A 20,502-nucleotide genomic window follows, 5' to 3' on the forward strand; every position below is an offset into this window, starting at 1 on the left:
CTCTATCTAAAAAAACAACGGCCACATGACTTGCACGCTTTTTTTTTTTTTTCACTCCTAGTAAAAGTTTAAAATCAGTTTGAAATGAAATTAATTTATCTAGGGGTAAAAATTCAATAAAAATGGATAATATCTCAGACAAAAGTGTTGGATAAAGATGAACAAAATCAAACCCGGTGAGATTCATGGGAATCGGGTATGCGTTTCTCAATTCCCATGTTTAGGGTGGTCTCGGATGATGTTGGATGTGCTAATACCGTCGTACATTTGTATAAGCCCCGAAACCCTTTTCCTTTTTCTCTAATGAATAATTATTTTTAAGACAGTCATGATGTTTCGATTAATGCAGATAATATCTCATCTCAGAGTGTCAGATTGACATGGATAAGCATGCACCAGATCAATTTTGTTGTTGTTATAATGTTATTCATTCAATTTTGTGAGAGAGTCTAGGTATTGCTAATCATGCCACTATAAGAAATACAATTTTTTAATTTATAATTAATTATTACTATAGTTAAAATCAAAAAATCACGGTGAATACTAATTAATTACAGTTGTGTAGTGGCTATTAGCTATTATTTCTGCAAAAAAAACCAAAACATTTGCCAGAACTAAAAACCATCGCAAATATTTTGACTATTATTAAATTTATGGCAAAAATTGATTAACTATGATCAAAACTTAAATTTTTACATCGATTTTATTTAACCATAATATAAAATATTAATTTGCCATGAGTTTTAAGCTGTACTCACTCATAATTTAAAAAAAATCAATTTTTTTTTTTTTTGGGGGGGGGGGGGGGGGGGGGGGGGGGGCAATGTATCTATTTCATTGCAGGCCACTGATCAAATCAGATTTATTCTTGTACTACATAATCTTATGTGGTTGTTGACACTTCTCCCAGAATAAATCCAGATCACCCATGCTTTTATTGTGGGATACTATCATCTAGCAAAAAGATGCAAAGACAAAAGCATATTATATACTTAGCAGAATTTCATGGCAGTGGTGGCCATTATTTAGTTATTTGCTGTAGTATTATGACTTCATGGATTAATACAGGAAGACAAGAGTTTTCAAGAGTAGTTAGCAGAAGTATATGCCCAGACTGAATCCTAAATCCTTGGATTTAGGCATGGCAGAGATGCTCCTAGTCCATTTTTAAGATGAACACTTTCTGCAATAAAACTGGGATATTCCCAACTGATTTCAACATTTGCCATTAATATATAACATGGAACCTAAATCCAGAATCATATGCTCTCACAATTATTGTACATTGTTGGAACTTGGAAGCTTAATCCATACACTATTAGTCAATACATAGTGTCCAGACAGTTTGGTATTCTTCTCATAAGAGCGAGAGGAATAGGGGAAATGGGGACAGAAGGTGGTTTACGGGTTCCGAATTTTGGTGTTCTAGTGGAAGGTATCATGTTCACAACTTGGAACTGGAAGGTGGAACTATTAGCAGGAATATTACAACTACTTAGAACCTTCACCCTCCAATAATTACTACTACTACTACTAATAGCATCTCATAAAGCACTCTTCACAATTACCTTAAACTAGTCGGTAAATTTAAACAAGTTGTTTTGAAATTTATCATAATTACAATTATTCTCTTATTATTTGAAGAATTATAAATACTCTTTTGGGATTGGGTTATTATTGTTTTTTTTTTTCTTTGTTTATTTAAAGAAGTTTTGGGCTTATTAGTATTTTCACGGGGTTAAAATGCAATTAACCCAATACAAAAGTATATGTGTTTGTTGTTTCGTGCATGGACTCTAATGTGAGTGATGTCTCTTATATTAAATAACAAGTATAGATCTTTTTCTGAGTGAAAGTGGGAGAACAAAAATTATTGCACAGCTTTTTGTTATCCTGAATTCAGTGGAATTCAGGCTGGTCTAATTAGAAACAGGCTTTGTGAGTTGCAAAAGATTCAGCCAATGAGCTCTCAATAAAAATGAGCATGTCTCGACTTAATAACAGTGCAGCATTTGCTAATCTCTGTCTTAATTTCTTATGCTTTGAGAATATTTAACAAAAATGGGCTAATATTTAGGCCCCATTTCTCATCCACAAACCGCACCTTTTGCAATAAGTCCTCATACAGACCAGCACGCCTGCCGGCGACAGTTTGGGGATTCTTCGGCGAACCTAACAAATATGCCAGTAGAAGTGGAATGAGCATAGGATAAAGATATGCAGAGGATATAATAGAATGTGCTGTCGAGCATCAGTACGCGCCCCGTCAATCAAAATTCCTTTCTCCCTCCTTAAATAATGTGTGATCGTAGACCTCTCCATTGAGACACTCACAGCTCACTGAAATTCAGACACACACATCATTTAGGCCTGTGTTGCCTGAAAAACAGCACAAGATGGTGAAATTCTCCAAGCAGTTTGAGGGGCAGTTAGTGCCTGAATGGAAAGAAGCTTTTGTTGATTACCGCCAGCTAAAGAAGGAGATCAAGAAAATCCATCTTCTCAACGATCAAAACACGAATGCCAAGAAACGGAAGGGTTCTTTACCAAACGCTATCGTTTCTTCTTTAAGAAAATACACTTGTCTTGAACATAAACAAAGAGAACCAAGAGTCATTCAAGTAACTATCTGCTTCCTCTCATTCTGTACTATAATGCAACAGTTTGATCATTTTTAACTTGGATGTTACGTCGTTTCCCTCCATTTTGTTAGGTTCATCGGAAGCTTACAGACTCAGCCAGTAGCACGGACTTGTACGAGACTGAGCTGCTGGAGCAATTTGCTGACACAGATGCTGCAGTTGAGTTTTTTGCGTGTTTGGATCTTCAACTCAACAAAGTGAACCAGTTTTACAAAACAAAAGAGAAAGAGTTTCTTGAGCGAGGCGAGTCGTTAAAGAAGCAAATGGAGATTCTCACTGAGCTTAAAACGGTGCTGAAGCAACGACACACTAAAGGGACTCCTTCGCAGGACTCAAAGGAGGAGGATTCGATATCGGGCACCATATCATGTGGTATGATGCAAAAATCTCCAGTTTATGCATAGAAAAACATGCAAGTTGACAACATTTTAGACATTTATTCATGATTGCTAACTTTACCAGTACTTGGATTTTATCTGTCAAGATATTAGTGATAAGATCATGCGTTCTTGATAGCTCCATTTTTACTCAATACGACAATCTAGTGCTAATAAGACAACAAAAATTTAGAATCTTAATAGATTTTGGATCATGGGATTTCTTGGGTGCTCATGCTTTATGGACTGTGAACTGAACATATTTTTGGAATATAACTGATAAATTTCACTCTGTTTGTCGCAGATGACGAGTCAATTAAGGATGCTATCGATGTAGAGCAGGGGCTGGAGAACTTAACTGAAGAGTTCGATAAAGAAGCCATAAAATTCTCTGAAACTCCCAAGTCCGGTGAACTGGAAAGATCAATGAGGGTGAAGAAAGAGGACGGGAAGTTCAGGTCGCTTTCTGGTCGAGTTATCAACTGCCAGGGGAAAAACTTGAGAATTCACATTCCTCTTACAAATCCAACCCGCACGTTTTCAGCCATAACTTACTTGCTTTGGGATGATTTGGTGAATCAGTCCTCTAAGAAAGGTGGCCCAGAGGGTAATAAGTTGCATATTAACAAGAAAAAGCTGCATCATGCAGAGAAAATGATCAGGGGAGCGTTTATCGAGCTCTACAAAGGATTAGGATACCTTAAGACTTATAGGTATAATCATCTTTCTTATGATTTTGCCTGATGTTAGAAAAGGAAAATTGTTGATTATGTCCTTCGCATTGTCTCAGGAACTTGAACATGCTTGCTTTTGTAAAGATTTTGAAGAAATTCGATAAAGTGAGTGGCTGCACTGCGGCCGATCTTTTAGTTCTGTGGATTTGCACTATTTCTTGCTTCCCTCGTCTTAACAGAATAACTTTACGTGCTTTCAGGTGACTAACAAACAAGTTCTTCCCATTTATCTAAGAGTGGTCGAAAGCTCCTACTTCAACAGCTCAGACAAGGTACCTCACAGCTTAAAAGTTACAATTTCATGCAAAATATCTGGTGAACAAGAAAACATGATAATTTTGGAATATTACGTCTCAGTGTTGGTAATCTGACTGGAAAATGATTGGATGAGGGATTGCGAATATAGTCCCATTATCGGATTAATCTTAAAGTGAGGGCTTTCTCTTCAACTTCAAGTTTGCACTTGCCTGGATTTCCAATCATGGGCCTAAGATTTGTGTCTCACACCATGTTGTGAAACCAATTCAGTAACCTAATAAGTTGAACTGTTTTGACAGGCTTTAAAGTTAGCAGATGAGGTTGAGGAACTTTTTGTCAAGAATTTTGCTGAAGATGACAAAAGAAAGGCCATGAAGTACCTTAAACCGTCCCAGCGAAAAGAATCGCATGCTGTGACATTTTTCATTGGTGAGTTTCTGGCAATTAATTCAATGCCGCGACATTGGACCGTAGTAATGAAAAATGACTAGATTTTATTCAAAATTTATTTCCTTTCAAGAGCAGAGAAGAAAAACATTAAAGATTAAAACACGAAATTTGGTTAACAGGGCTGTCTGATAACCTTTAATTGGCCGTGAAATCCTGAAGAAAAAGGGTCCACTTTTTTGGGGTGCTCTGTAAAGAAAGGCCCGTTGAAGCCATTATTAGCTTGAGTGACAGCATGAATAAAACTTCAAAAGACCCTCAATTTTGAATGTCATCTCACCTTTAGTGTCAGAAATCAAAGTACAGTCCGTGTCTGAAATGGAGTGAATTGTAGTTCAAACTATAGCTCGTGGCCTCATCTCTATCCTTAAAGAGGAGCAAGAATGGAAAAAGATTTGACATAGTTGGGATAATCATTATTGACATATGTTCATTACCTCTCAATATTGTTCACTGGTCTTGGGTAAAATTAGCCAATGATAAACAGCTATTTCTATTCAATAACCTGCAGGTTTGTTCACTGGGTGTTTCGTTGCACTTTTCGTGGGATATGTGATCATGGCTCATATTACCGGAATGTACAGATCTAATTCAGACACGATGTACATGGAAACAGTCTACCCTGTCCTTAGGCAAGTGCTAAATTTTGAGATATTATTATCATGTTTAATATAGTGGTACTTGAATTTTCCTGATGTCTGCAAATCAGCTACCTGAATTTCTGATTCTAATTTGCAGCATGTTTAGCCTATTGTTTCTACATTTCTTCCTATACGGATGCAACATTTTTATGTGGAGAAAGACGCGTATAAATTATAGCTTCATCTTCGAACTATCCCCAACAAAGGAGCTTAAGTATAGAGACGTGTTCTTGATTTGCACCACATCGATGACTGCTGTAGTTGGCATCTTGTTTGTTCATCTCTCGCTCGTGGCAAAAGGGTATTCTTATGCTCAAGTTCAAGTCATCCCAGGACTTCTACTGCTGGTAATCACTGACCTTATTGAAGCCCATCGCCACAAATATTAAGATCAATAAGCACACACATGTTCTTGTATTAATGCTTCCTAATAGCATCAATTCTTTTCTGCAGCTTTTCATTGTAGTTCTGCTTTGTCCCTTCAACATCATCTACAAGTCAAGTCGTTACCGTTTGCTCACAGTACTAAGAAATATCGTCTTATCGCCTCTGTATAAGGTTGTGATGCTGGACTTTTTCATGGCTGATCAACTTTGTAGCCAGGTAATGCATCCATCAAAAACTGCAAATTCATTCCGAGTAATTGTGAAATTTTTCTAAGTATAGTACTATAACCCGTTTGCGTTATGAATTGTCCATCAGGTACCCATGCTTAGAGATTTAGAGTACATAGCATGCTACTATATAACTGGAAGCTATAAAACTCAGGACTATAACTACTGCATGAGAACCACATACTACAGAGACCTTGCTTATGCAGTCTCCTTTCTACCGTATTACTGGAGAGCTATGCAGGTTTAGCATTACTACATTTTTTTAAGGCGAGCATTTCTTAGCTTGTTGATAGAAAACTTAAACGCATCTTATTTGTTAACAGTGTGCTCGAAGATGGTTTGATGAAGGGCACAAAAGCCACCTCGTCAATCTAGGCAAATACGTGTCTGCAATGCTGGCAGCCGGAGCCAAAGTGGCATACGAGAAGGAAAAAAGTGTTGGATGGCTTTGCCTAGTTGTAATCATGTCAACTGCCGCAACTGTATACCAACTTTACTGGGATTTTGTAAAGGACTGGGGCTTGCTCCAGTTCAACTCCAAGAATCCATGGCTAAGAGATGAATTAATGCTTCGCCAAAAGTTTATATACTTTTTCTCTATGGTATATGCCGATGCTCCTCTCTCCCTTTCACTATTTAGTCCACCAGTTTACATCAAAGAACACTATCTTTAAGTCTGGATCTAATTCTTTATAATCCAAACGAAAAAATCCGCTATATCAACCGATCACCAAGATTCTTGCAAATACATAGTTAAGTACAAGAATGCTGGTGGTTTTCCAGTTGAAACTGAAGAAACTACATTACTTAATGCAGGGATTAAACCTTGTACTCAGGCTAGCTTGGTTGCAAACAGTTTTCCACTACAATTTCGGAAAAGTAGACTACAGAGTGACCATGCTGTTCTTAGCAGCACTTGAGGTTGTCAGAAGAGGGCAGTGGAATTTTTACAGGTAAAAATCTGATGATGTTAAGATTTGTGATCCATACTTATCCCAATGGTCTAATGCATCTGTTTTTGCAGGTTGGAGAATGAGCATCTAAATAATGCAGGCAAATTTAGAGCTGTGAAGACAGTGCCACTTCCTTTTCATGAAGTGGATGAGCAAGACTGAGAGCAATTTGCTACAGTTGCATATGGGTACAAAATAGTGCTAAGTTAGGGCCATGCACCTTATTCTTCTGTTGTACAAGTTGATGCTCAAGATATCATCAACTTAATCTTTTAATTTTTCTTTTTCTTTCTTTCATGATTCGAATTAAAGAATAAAATATACTTGTATACCAAAATTTTTGCACGTGTCGACAACGCTAAACTGCTTTTCTGCAAGTAAAATCGATTGGATTTTTTATTTTAAATTAGTGGTTTATTTTATGTCCTATGCTGTTTAAAATGTGTATTTTATGTACGTCGAGTGCATATGTGAAATGAAATATAAAATAATGTAATGATTTAACTATACAATTCACACAGTACACCAATTTGAAATAACGTTTTTCTAAAATATATTTATTTAAATATAATAATACCAAAAAAATATGTAAAATATTTATAAAATTGTAATTTAAATTGAAAAACCATAGTGAATATTAATCAACCACAGTTATGCAGTGGCTATTAGCTGTTGTTCTGCAAAGAAAGTCAAAACATTAGCCATAACTAAAACCATCGCAAATGTTTTGACTATTGTTAAATTCAAGGCAAAAATTGATTAACTATGATAAAAACTTAAATTTCTGCATAGATTTTATTTAACCATAATATAAAATATTAATTTGCCCGAGTTTTAAGCTGTACTCACTTATAATTTTATTATGGGATACTATCATCAAGCAAAAAGATGCAAAGACAAAAGCATATATATATATATATATATATATATATATATATATATATATATATATATATATATATATATATATATATATATATATATATATATATATATATATATATATATATATATATATATATATATATATATATATACTTAGCAGAATTTCATGGCAGTGGTGGCCATTATTTACAGTAAAATCTCTGTAAATTAATACTCTATAAATTAATAAACTCTTTAAAATAATAAAATCCTCCGGTCCCGACTTGGGCCTTTGTAAAAAATCATCAAATTCAATAAGATAATAAAATAATAATTTTTCAGAAAATTCTTTTATAAATATTAGGTCCCATTAAAACTCTAAATTAATAATTCATAAATTATAATTATAAATATTATGATAATTTACTAAAATATGAAATCTGTAATGCTTTATGCATTTGATTATTCATGGATGATTTTGCGATGCCTTTTAGATGAGAAGACATGGTTGGGTGTTACGAATTATTTTATTATCATATTGAGATTTATGTAGTATATGTTTCATTCATCATGCATGAATATATTTAATTGGTTATAATAGTTATTTAAGTGCAACGAATTAATGTAAACATGTATATTTAAGTAATTCCAATGAATTGATACATGTGTCTATGAATATAATAGTTAATTGTTGCATGAATATAATCAATGAAACATATATGAATTTATTTATTTGCAATACATATGTACTAAATTTATTGAATTTAAAAAGTCTCTCTTTTAATTAATAAAATATTAATTTATCGGTAAATTAATATTTCTCTAAATTAATAAAATTTCATGGTTCCAAGGTTATTAATTTATAGAGGTTTTACTGTAGTTATTTGCTGTAGTATTATGGCTTCATGGATTAATACAGGAATACAAGAATTTTCAAGAGTAGTTAGCAGAAGTATATGCCCAGACTGAATCCTAAATCCTTGGATTTAGGCATGGCAAAAGATGCTCCTAGTCCATTTTTAAGATGAACACTTTCTGCAATTAAAATGGGATATTCCCAACTGATTTCAACATTTGCCATTAATATATAACATGGAACCTAAATCCGGAATCATATGCTCTCACAATTATTGTACATTGTTGGAACTTGGAAGCTTAGTCCATACACTATTTTCATTATCATTTCATCACAAGAGCATATCAGGACATTATGGGACGACGATCTTGAATAAAAATGGACAGAATCAGCATAACTAATTAGATAAATAAATTCTTTATTCTTTTCTGCTCGATTTTTTTTTCTTGTCCTTGACCCGGAAATTTAAATTGAAATTAATAATTCAGATTTCCTTTATAATATATACTTCAGTGAAGCTCGCCTCGGCTGTGCCTGGACAGAAAGTTCTGCAAAAACCTCTTTCCGTGCATTAATTATTATTGCTGAAACAACAAATACAAAAATTGAAGCAAGAAAATTGAAAAATACACAATAATTTGGGAAGTTCTACCAGATTGGTCGGACATGATAAGTATAATGTAGATTAGAAAAAGTGATCAATACATGTATATCACACTTATGTGATGAGGAGAAATTTATATGGGTTGATAAAAGCGGCCACATATTTACGGACAAGAAGACACAATTATTATCCTTTTCGTAGAAATGATACGGAGTACATTATGAAACCCTAAAGTCGCTTACATGCATAACCCAATTATTAATTCGGGTTGCTCCATTTATTTAAAAGAAAAAGGCAGTCCATATAGAGCCCGTACCCATACCCACAATAGACATCAGAAAATTTCCTTTCAGTAGAGCGTCTAAAAATTTGGATTGAATCTTAGTTCAAGCCATATAACATACTCAAGACAGTCAACATTTTCTTTTCATAACTTAAGTCATTCCGCGTTTTTGTCTTTTAATTTTTTAAGATATCATTTTGATCCTATATTTTTTTAATTATCATAACTTCAATTTTTTTCACTAGAGTTCACATCTATTGGTGAAAAAACGAACTAAAATCATGAAAATTAAAAAAATGTAGAATGAAAATGTTACCTTAGAAAATTAAAAGGATAAAAATACTGACAAAAATGAGTCAATAAGAACAATAATCCCAATTTAAAATGGTCAAGTGAGATACATATGCATTTTTTTGGGAGAGAATAGTAAACTCCAAGGGAGAAAATGCTAAAATTATAAAAACTAAAAAAATATAGAATTAAAATTAAATAAAGAAAACGCCAAAAAAACCCTAAACAAGAAACCAAAATGTGTATAATTTAGACTTGGTGTAGTTGTAAAATAATTAGTGTATAGAAACATCCCACGTATATGACCTTTAAAATTATGAGACCTCAACATCGTCATCTAAATTAGGCCTTATTAGACATATCTATTTTCTTGAAAAGATATTTCGTAGAGCCCAAAATTAAAATCCGGACTGGGAGTAGTTTAACATAGATTTATACGAAATTAGTGGAGAGGAGGTGAAAGGGGGAGAAATAATAGGTGGGGCTAGGTTACGAGGGCGCACCATAAGAAAATGACATCCTACTCAGACCATGATTGTCATAATTTCTTATTGGCTCCATTGTCTACTAATAAAGCCTTTAGATTCGTGGCCTCTTTCCCACCTTTGCTTTCTAACCTTTTCTTTGCTTCATGTAAATGAAGTTCTACCAAACTAAAAAGTGTTGCCAATTCACAAATCCAAAAAATCTTGTTGAATAGACGCAATATCACTTTAGATTTGAGTTTGGATTACCTTTCCTACAATACATCACCCCCGAATCTCGTACAAAATTATGACAATCTACGACTATATATTGTCCCAAAAGAAGTAAAAAAAATCTCAGAAGCACACAGAGCAATTTCTTTTGGATAAATTAAAATTTGCGACAACCATGAATATTTTATCGTTGTTTGAAATATTACAAATATTTTCTGAAATTAAAGGTTATCTAAAAAATACCTTCTAATGACAGCTCATTTTAGAGATATTTGTTAGACGTCTGTTAATTCTAAGAGAATATTTATATTTTTTTAAATAATAAAAGAATGACAAATTGAGTTCATTGTAATTAACTCCTTTTTTTACTTTTTAAAGAAAAACAACTAATCTATACCATTATAGTAAAATATTAATAAGTAGTTCAAATTATTACGAATAATAAAATAACACAATATTCACATTTTTGACTAAATTCAAACTAATAATCACAAAAAAAAATTGCGAGTCTGAATTATAATTAATGCGACAAATTGAGTTGAATGGAAGATATTTCAATGTAGGGTGGGTGATCCCTAATCCAACAGTGCTTTCTTCCAAGCCTAATTGTGCCCTCAAACACCTACTTAAAGTAAAATTTGACAAAATTTCCGACATTCTACAGTTGAAACAAGAGAATGTGTCTGAATCAGCATGTGCAATTATTCATTCGAGATGCTAAAATTGCAGTGAGAAGAAACATTCATCCTTCTTCAACTGCTCAAGCATTATGCTGGTTTTATACCTTGTAATAGTTACTACATTCCCTTTGAAAGTTGTACTAGCTTTGGTCCCCATCTATACAAATTAACTGAATTCTGACCATCTTCTCAAATCCCATGTCTGCACAATATTGGAAACTTCCTCCAGCGAGAAGTCATCAATGGCGAACATATATAACAGCCACATGTTGAGATATTTATTCTTCATTCCTTATTTGAAACTGCCGTAAAACAACCTTAAAATTTACTTCCCTTTCGGGATACCTATAATTGTACCGATAGATTTTTGGCAATAATATATTATCTGCACTATTATAAAAAAAAAATTGTTTTCGTGTCAATTTTTGAATATTCGAATTTACCTTTTAACTCATTCTTTCCGTTTAATAAATTTAATCATTATAGTAATTTTAATATTTTTTTAATGAAGTACTAATATGCCTATCAGACTTCCTCAACTTCGGGCATTCTTACGTTTCTGAAGTTACGATTCAATCATTGATGAGCAACTTATCAATATAAATATAATTATTTATAATTTTTAAATATTTTGGCACACACATCGAACGTAAAATTGAACAATAAAGCATTTCAATAGATACATCAATATACAAAATGAGACAAACACCTAAAAACCAAATACATAACTTATTGATTTAAAAAATATTAGGATATTCCTCAAATATAATATCCTAATATTTCTTAAATATAGTTTTCAAATATTTTTATGAATTTTCTCAATTCCTGGCTATTATAGAATTTGATTAAATAATTATAGATTTAGTTAATAGGCCCGATAAAATTGAGTAAATTAACTATAATAATTATTAAATCTAACAAATCAAGTAATTCTAATTAACGAACTATAATATTTTTAAACCAAATGTGATATTTAATTAGTCAAATTCATAAATTTTTTTGGTTAAACAATACATCGATCAATATAATTATATTAATAAATGGACTAATCAAATAATATAATTATATAAATTAATAAATTTTTGTAAAATCAAAATCTTACCTTCGGTTTCTTCTCCCGTAAATATGTGTGCGTTTGTGTGTGTAATTTATGTGTGTGTATGCTGCTGCCCACCCTTTTCCCTTTTATTTTATTATTATTATTTTTTTAATTTATTTAAACTTTTTGATAACTCCAATGACGTTTCTTAATATTCTTAATTAATATAATCTGTTCTTAAATATTATAATAAACTCTAATTTACTTCATTCAAATTATAATATATTTCAATTTCAACCAATAATTTATTTATAATTAAATAAATATTTTATCAATAAACAAATTAATCTCCCAATTATATATAAAATTCTATGAACGTCATAGTAATATTTTAAAATTAAATATATTATGTATATATTTATTTTATTATGTTTATTATAATTTTATTTATTTAATTAATTTAAATTTTTTAAAACATTCATTATGTTCTACCTAATTTCTTAATTAATATAATTTATTTTCAAATATTATAATGAGTTTCAGTTTACTCCATTCAAATTTTAATATATTTATATTTTAATCTATAATTTATTTATAATTAAATTTATTTTTTTAATAAAATTTTATAAACATCACACATATGCTGTTAATCAGTCACAAAATTGGATATTAGTAAAATTCGATACTATACTAAAAATTGAAAAATATTTTATATAGAGACTATAATGATAGTTATCAAATTGTGTATAGTAAATAATAATATAATATGATATATTCACATGAAACAAAATAAATAGATAAATCCAAACGCTTGAAAGCCCAATAACAGTCAGTTTGTTTGGGCCCAAGAAGTTGGGTAGAGGCCCGCCTTTGTTGGGCTGCTAAATTTAGAGACCAAACAATATAAGGCTCTGAAGCCCAGGTTCTCTTCTCCAGTCTGTTAACAACACAAACGAATTAGGGCAAAGAATTCTCCACTGATCGAAGTCCCAAAATCCCTAATTCTCATCTTCACAAGCGTTGAATGCGAATCCTGCATTATTGGGGGCTAAGATTGTTGGTGATTAATAAGGAGTATTCATATTTCTTCGGCAGAGGTATGTGATTTATAATTGAAAGCTTGTAGCTTTTTTGTGAATTTTGGACAATTGCTGTTGATGTCTGCTGGACGTGTTTCTTGTTCTCAGATATCAGTCGTAATCAGTAATACTGAATTTAGGTCCGAAATTCTGCCGTAGGTATACGCTTGTGTTATCTTTTCTTTTCTTTTTGCGGGGGTGGGGGCTATTCACTTCATTGGAATTAATATCCAGTCTCGTTAGAGTACGCCTGAGGTAATTATGGCATTGTATGGTACTTGAGGGACAATCAGGATTCGTGAAGTCAACATTATTTTCTAAACTTTTTCGTCAAAATTTTGGATTTTGCCATCTTGCTCTTGTTCAATGCTAAGTTTGCTGGTTTTTGGAAGGTTTACTTGTTGGCTGACTCTTATTATTGGATCATAATGGGGCCCTTGGATATTGTGGGCCGCACATTTATCCAAGGATGATAAGAGGCTGGGACTATTGTACATAGGTAGCTTGCCCACCCTGCAACCCTTTATTGGGGGAAGATGGTGCATGCATTAATATATTGTGGCAGTAAATTTTGTGCTGGTGTTCAGAAGCTTTTGTTAATTAGGTTATGCATGAATTCTGCGCTGCCACCTCATCTCTCTGTCAGTCCCTGAATTTCATTCATGTATATGCATGTGTATGATGTTTTATAAGATATTATTTCTTATGCCTCTGATTTTGTTTGGATGAATGAGCTTGTTGTATGTTTATGATGCATTCTAGATTCACAAATTGATTTAAGCATAACAACTTAAGCTTGCTGCATATATACAATGCATGCAGCTAGATTTCACTGCAGGACTTTTCTGTAGGATGGACTTGTCTATCACTCTTTGAGTTCTTTTTATTAGATTCATTGAGTTATCTTTCTTTATCAACAGGGAAAGAAAGTGCAATTCTGAAAATATACATCTAAAATTTTCTTTTTTCACTTAATTGAGTTCAGTATATAATGTAATAATAGCTGTACTTAGACCATGATGGAAAGTGGTTTTTGTCTGATAGTGATGAAAATTTGAGAAGAGTTTTCTCTTGTTATTTTCATATGCTGCTGTATGGTTACCACTTACTCGCACTGTATGCTTACCCCCATTTGAATTCATCCTTATAAATTTATTGACTATTTAAACTAGCTCTACTTTGTAACAAAACGACATACTCGTACACACGGAAGGAAAAAATTTAATCTTGTGGACATTTGAAAACTAATTGCCTCTTTTTACTTTGTTGCAAGTTATAATAGTTGTAAAAATAAAGCGAAGGGTCCATCATAAGATTACCAAAGTGATACATTTGATGTCATAATGCTCTTTGACGATCATATCTTAAAGAGTAGTATTTAACCTCTTCAATTGCTGATAATATCAATAACTTTGATGATTTCCACCTCAATGCCCTGACTTATGAGCTAGGAGAGTCTGAAGATAGATTTCTTTACAAGGTTGGATTTCGAGGGGGAACCCAACTGATGAAGATTGTCTCTTGTTCATGATGGCATAACTTCAGTTTGTTCATGAATTACAGGAAAGGTTTCATTCATCTTGCTTCTGCAACTTATCAACAATTAGGAAGAGATTTTCAGGAAAAAGTTGACACTCCCTGGAGCGATGGATCCTGGCCGCTATGGTCTTCATCAAGGATGGGAAAATAACAGCGTAATTGTGGTTTCCTTTTCATGACATATATGGGATGATATACGAGAAATTAGGCTCATGTGATTGTCCATTTTTTCCGGCATCTCTTCCTTAAAGAACATGAGAGAAGCCATGGGACAGTGAGGATGTGGAATCGTTTGCCTACATTTAGCATGATTATTACTTGCTGACACAGCTTATTCTCTTGAATCCACAGGCTCTGGAGGGATATGGTGCCGTTCATGATTCAAACTACCGGTGAGTGCGCAGTGATGCTTATCGCCGAGAGGGTAATTGGTTTCCTGTGGTTATGTTGAAGGACTCCAGGCGTTGATTTGATATATATTTTTGTTGATTGGTTTCAGATAGTCTTTGAGCAAAAGTGCATGAGAAATTATTTTCCTTTGCCCCTCATGTAATTTGTTTTGTTAATGGCATCTAGATTATTCAGTGTTTTAAGAGTTACTTTTTTCGTATTTTTTGCTTCTTGTATGTGCTAGTTTTTTTCAGTTCTTTTCGTTCCTTCTATCCCTCCTTGGCTCATATTATTTTGGCAGGGATGGTGGATCTTACGATGATAGGAGGTTTATAGATGAAAGGTTCCCAAGGGAAAATGTCTACCCTAGGGGTGCCTTTCATCGAGACGTATTGGAGAGGGATAACTATCCTCCACAGCCATCATCAGTTGGTATGTGGCCTCAAACAAGGCGGAGAAACTATGAAGAAGAATATTCTTTTGAGAGGGATTATAGACGGCATGAGAAGCCGTATGTTGTTTCATACTATGTAATTCATTCTTTTGATGAAGCTCTAAATATAATGAGAGTGAAACATTCTGCATGCGTAAATTGTGGGGTGTTTATCACCATATTGATAACAGTCATGATTATGAATCACAGGCCTGCTAGATATGGAGGGCGTGATCGAGAGGATTATGGATATGATGATTATGATTATAGATCCCGTGCCCCACATCAAAGTAGGGAGGACAGCCGTGAAAGGGATTATGACTATGGAAGACAGAGTTATGATTCAGACTACGACAGAAGCAGTAGGAGAGATGGTAACTGGAGAAAGCGTGAATCTCGGGACCGTGAATGGGACAAGAGAGGCCTTAGTCGGGAGAAGGACGAGAGCCCATATAGGAGACATGAGCATTCTCCTTCACGGTCTCGCTCTCGTTCTCATGGCCGTGATGATCGGGCAAGGTCAAGGTCTCCTCGAAGCCGGAGTCATGGTCGAAGTCATAGGGAAGACAGTTATGATGACAGCCGCTATGACAGAAGTGATAGGCGAAGAGAACGTGATGATAGACGTCAGCATGACCATTATTCTGTTGTATGCTCCATTTACTCATATTGGTTTTCCATTGTTTTTCCTGTACTTGATAAATGGACTGAACCATTGTGCTATCTCTTTACAGGCTCCATCTGCTACAGTTGTGGTAAAGGGCCTTTCTCAAAAGACAAGCGAAGAAGATTTGTATCGGATCCTTGTAATTCGTCGAAACTGATCCTTTTTTTTCCTTCAAAGTTTGCTGAAAAACCACTTTTTCTTGATTTCTGTCAAAGCACCTTGGTTCACATGCTTGATCCTTGTTCCTTGACGTCAGGCTGAATGGGGGCCCCTTCGTCATGTCCGTGTAATTAAAGAGCGAAATTCTGGCATCTCACGCGGATTTGCTTTTATTGACTTCCCCTCTGTGGTATGAAAGCACAGGTATCTCGTCGTGATGCTTGATATTCGTTAAATTCCATTAAATGGAGTCATTCTTGTAAAACAGGATTCAGCACAAGCAATGATGGATAAGCTTGGGCATGAAGGTCTTCTTGTAGATGGTAGGAAGCTCTTCTTCGAGTACAGGTATATATATATATATATCATTTTTTTTGCTGGTCCTTAACAATTCAACTCACCTAAATTCAGTTTATCTGCACTATTTGATGCTAATTGAAGTATGCACATAGTTGTTTAAAATGTAAAACCTAATAATTTGTTATTATATCATATTGATACAAAATCTACGTTCCTATTTGGAACTTTGAATATCTTTCAACTCAGGTGACCTCAACTAAACCAATAATAAGTTTTTGTATTTGGATTCTGATCTGAAGTTTGAATTCTTCCGTAGCAGTTCACACGTTGAGATTTGAGATATTGTTAACTCTGGTCTATCTTGTTTTCCGCTCCTGTACTTTCATCGTCATCTTTATTTCAACTCATCTGTTCTTTTGTTGGTTTCTGGAGAATTATATTTGTCACTATAGTTTGTTACCTGAATTAAGTTCTTGCTTGTGATAACATAATGTTGATTCTGAACTTAAAAATTGGCAAATGAAAGTGTTGAAAAACTTTCTTAATGGCTGCCATTGTAAACTCTGAATTTTGTTGCAGTAGTAAGCCAACTGGTGGAGCAAATGGATCTATTGGAATGGATAGTGCATCAAGATCAGGCCATGGTAGTCATAGAAGTATTATGGTGCCATCTGATTGGATGTGCACCATATGCGGCTGTGTCAATTTTGCACGGAGAACATCCTGTTTTCAGGTTAGTTTTTCACCGCTATTTCCGTCTATCTTTTACTTACTAATTTTCTGTAGCAAGTGTTTCTGGTCTTGGGTTGCTAGCTGCTCTTGGAAGAAGCTGATTTCTAGATATAATTTTCTTGCAAGCAAATTTAACAGTTGTGATTAGTTTATGTCTCTCTTTATACAAGGATACTAGGTAATGGGTGTTATGTCTAGGCTTGGTGCTCATATGTCCAAAGTCCAACCTTACTTCTGTTACCTTAAGTTCTTGCCAATGCACCCTATGCTGCAAATAGACAAGATGTTAGAAGTCGAATTATTTTTACCTAACTCCCAACTCAACGTGTCTTACTCAGTATATAGGCTCTGGTATTGCGTGCTTAATTGATATCTCTTTCTTTATTCTATAAGTGTAATGAGCCGAGAACAGAAGATGCTCCCCCAGCTGATATGGCATCATCAAATCCCACCCCTAGTGGCAAAAGAGGAGAAGCAGGTTAGTTTACTTTGCTACAATTCTGTAAGCTGGCAGGGTTCTTATATTTTATATGAATTTTGAGATGATATGTTTTAGGTCCTACCCATGTTCTTGTCGTTCGTGGATTGGATGAAAATGCTGATGAGGAGATGCTCCGTTATGAATTTTCTAAGCATGCTCCCATTAAGGTGCAACATTTGTTATTTTATTTTATCTTCCTTTATCTATGATTGAGGATCCGTAATAATTTCAAAAACCTTGCAGGATCTGCGACTTGTTAGAGACAAATTCACACATGTCTCTAGAGGATTTGCATTTGTTCATTTCTATTCAGTAAGTAATTTTTCATTTTGTTCATTTCTATCCAGTGTGTAACTTCACTCGTCTCTCAATGCATGGTGGTGAAGTCAAGTATTTGGTGCTTAAGCATTCAAAATTGACTGAGGTTTACATTGTTTTAATATTATGTTGGCAATTTGATGCTCAGTTATATGGGTCATACTTTGTTCTGTTTTTCAATTTAGTGAAAAGATCACATGGTCTTGGGCATACTTCGCTTAGAGGGCATATTTATTCTATGGATAAATTGTGTTTCTTATGGGTACTCCGATCTTCAGGTTGAGGATGCTACTAAAGCACTTGAGGCAACAAATGGTACTAATTTGGAGAAAAATGGTCAGATTCTTCGAGTTGCGTATGCCAAAAGTATTGTCGGACCTGGATCAGCAGCTTCTGGAGCTTCTCAGTCGAGCAGTCTGGCTGCTGCTGCAATAGAAGCGGCAACATTTGCTCAGCAGGTTTGCTGTCTAGCCTTTCTGGGTAACACATTGCATATGTGCACTGTCAACTGTACTCTTGGCCCAAACATCCCTGCTGGCCACTTTTTTTAATGTTTGGATTCTAGATGTTGATAGCCCAAACTTGGATGCCGAGAAGTCATAGTATGTGCTGCTCCTCCTATTGAAACAGTTGATTGTTGGTCTGCAGACTTCATATTACCTACTATGTAAATGATTGTGTCTGCTACTCAATTTCCTTTTACTTTAGCTCAGTGCTTTTCTTATTAATATGGCTGTCTAAGAATGAGTTGAATCACTGTAGTCGCACGAACTTGGTGAATTGCTAACCAAGCCAGATTTGGAGAAATAAAAAGAATTCAGATCTGCTCTCTATTGTTAAGTTTAATTGTTTCACTTTATAGTGTCCTTGATGGCATGCTAATACTGAAATTAAAGTTTTCAGGCTAATTTTATTTGCCTTTTAAAGATATTATTGAGTTCTGAGAGCAAAGGTTACTTCAAAGTGTAAGACGGCACTTTCTCATGCGTTGTCTTGCATGGCTTATTATCGTTCTCCAGCTGCTTGTTAATCTTATGCAAGTGGATAAATTGTACTCAATTGATGTATACATTGCTTGATATTGGTGCTCGGCTTCTTCTGTTGGTCCGGTATAAGTACATGACCTGTGTTTTTTTCTGTATATTTTAGTATGATGCAGTCGGTTGGGCACCAAAAGAGTACAATCCAGAGGATAAACAATCAGGTGCCGTCCAAGAGCACAGTGGACAAGTTGCAGGTCAAACCGATCCTTCTGCTCCGCAATCTGGTTTTGTATGGGACGAAGCCTCTGGCTATTACTATGATGCCGCTTCTGGGTTCTACTATGACGGAAATACAGGTTATCCAACTTATTGCTTTCTCTCTGTTTGAAGCTTCCCTTTATATCTTTTTTTTTTATGACATAATAAGCTCCTTTTATATTGATGAATTTTGTAGATCAGCTTTTGATGATAAGAAATTATAGCATGTTGCTTTGTATCATGGGTTGGTTATACTTAAAATGATGATGGTTTGTGTGAACTGCCTGTTTGAAAAGCATTTCAGTATTTAGTCTCGAAATTCCGGAAAAATATATCTCCTTTATATCATTGTCATTGTCATTATTTTTGTTTATTTTGTTGTTTTTAGCACAACTGCTCCCCCCTTTGTCCCAAATTTGTATCTCCTATTTCCTTTCCATACCTAAATTGAATGCTTTGCCCCCAACTATTCTTTCAGTTAACCAATGTATCTTGTATTAGTATCTTTGTGATATGTATATACAATGCCAAACTTGCCAAGAGTCGTCTCTGATGTTTCTTGGTGGAAAAAAAATGCGTAGTTCAAAGGTATATTATCTATAATGATCTTGGGGATGTCTATATATGTGGGCCTACTGAGTCCTCTCTGTAAAAAAAGCTGAAAAAATGATGGTTATTTCCTGCAATGTCTTGTCTGCAGGTTTATATTATGATGGCAATAATGGTCTCTGGTATTCTTTTGATCAACAAACCCAGCAGTATATTCCTTGCACTGATCAGAATGACAGGACAGCTGAAAAACAAAATGAAATTTCTAAGCCATCGGATGGTTCCAACAGTAGAAAAGTTGTTATTTCTGCACCTGCTGCAACAGTGACATCAAATGAGAAAGCTGCTTCTTTACCAGACGCCGTCCAGGCTGCTGCTGCTGCCGCAATAGCTGCTGAGAAGAAAGAGAAGGAAAAATTGAAAGAAACAAGACTGGCATCCAAAAGTAGCATCCTGGCTAACAAGAAAAAGATGAATAATGTCTTAACCATGTGGAAGCAAAGAAGTCATGAAGGACAAGCACCACGCGTCTCTCTTGATGACAACCAGCTTTCCGCTTCATTGGAAGAGAGATCCATCCCGTCATCTATGAAGAGCAAGTTCAAAAATGAAGGGCTGACAACAAAAGAGAAT

General features: G+C 34.4%; 2 protein-coding genes across 2 annotated transcripts in view; both read left to right on the forward strand.

Annotated features, from left to right (window-relative positions):
* On the forward strand, positions 2,063-7,042 carry LOC105156434 (phosphate transporter PHO1 homolog 1). The gene is made up of 13 exons (XM_011072555.2): positions 2,063-2,621; positions 2,714-3,014; positions 3,324-3,732; positions 3,810-3,858; positions 3,954-4,025; positions 4,311-4,440; positions 4,970-5,090; positions 5,197-5,446; positions 5,553-5,702; positions 5,802-5,954; positions 6,037-6,315; positions 6,530-6,666; positions 6,738-7,042. Exons 1-13 carry the CDS (start codon positions 2,397-2,399, stop codon positions 6,826-6,828), a joined length of 2,367 nt encoding a protein of 788 aa, XP_011070857.1. The 5' UTR covers positions 2,063-2,396; the 3' UTR covers positions 6,829-7,042.
* LOC105156743 (SUPPRESSOR OF ABI3-5) overlaps positions 12,929-20,502 on the forward strand; it is a 9,409-nt gene continuing 1,835 nt past the window's right edge. The window contains exons 1-15 of the mRNA XM_020691957.1: positions 12,929-13,078; positions 14,624-14,754; positions 14,951-14,991; positions 15,291-15,500; positions 15,633-16,071; positions 16,157-16,228; positions 16,346-16,438; positions 16,517-16,596; positions 17,128-17,281; positions 17,674-17,758; positions 17,837-17,928; positions 18,005-18,073; positions 18,358-18,537; positions 19,229-19,418; positions 20,021-20,500. Coding sequence (XP_020547616.1) covers positions 14,707-14,754; positions 14,951-14,991; positions 15,291-15,500; positions 15,633-16,071; positions 16,157-16,228; positions 16,346-16,438; positions 16,517-16,596; positions 17,128-17,281; positions 17,674-17,758; positions 17,837-17,928; positions 18,005-18,073; positions 18,358-18,537; positions 19,229-19,418; positions 20,021-20,500 — 2,233 coding nt within the window. The 5' untranslated portion in view covers positions 12,929-13,078; positions 14,624-14,706. The remainder of the gene's footprint in view (positions 13,079-14,623; positions 14,755-14,950; positions 14,992-15,290; positions 15,501-15,632; positions 16,072-16,156; positions 16,229-16,345; positions 16,439-16,516; positions 16,597-17,127; positions 17,282-17,673; positions 17,759-17,836; positions 17,929-18,004; positions 18,074-18,357; positions 18,538-19,228; positions 19,419-20,020; positions 20,501-20,502) is intronic.

This window comes from Sesamum indicum, linkage group LG2, assembly GCF_000512975.1.
Source record: "Sesamum indicum cultivar Zhongzhi No. 13 linkage group LG2, S_indicum_v1.0, whole genome shotgun sequence".
Taxonomy (NCBI): Eukaryota; Viridiplantae; Streptophyta; class Magnoliopsida; order Lamiales; family Pedaliaceae; genus Sesamum; species Sesamum indicum.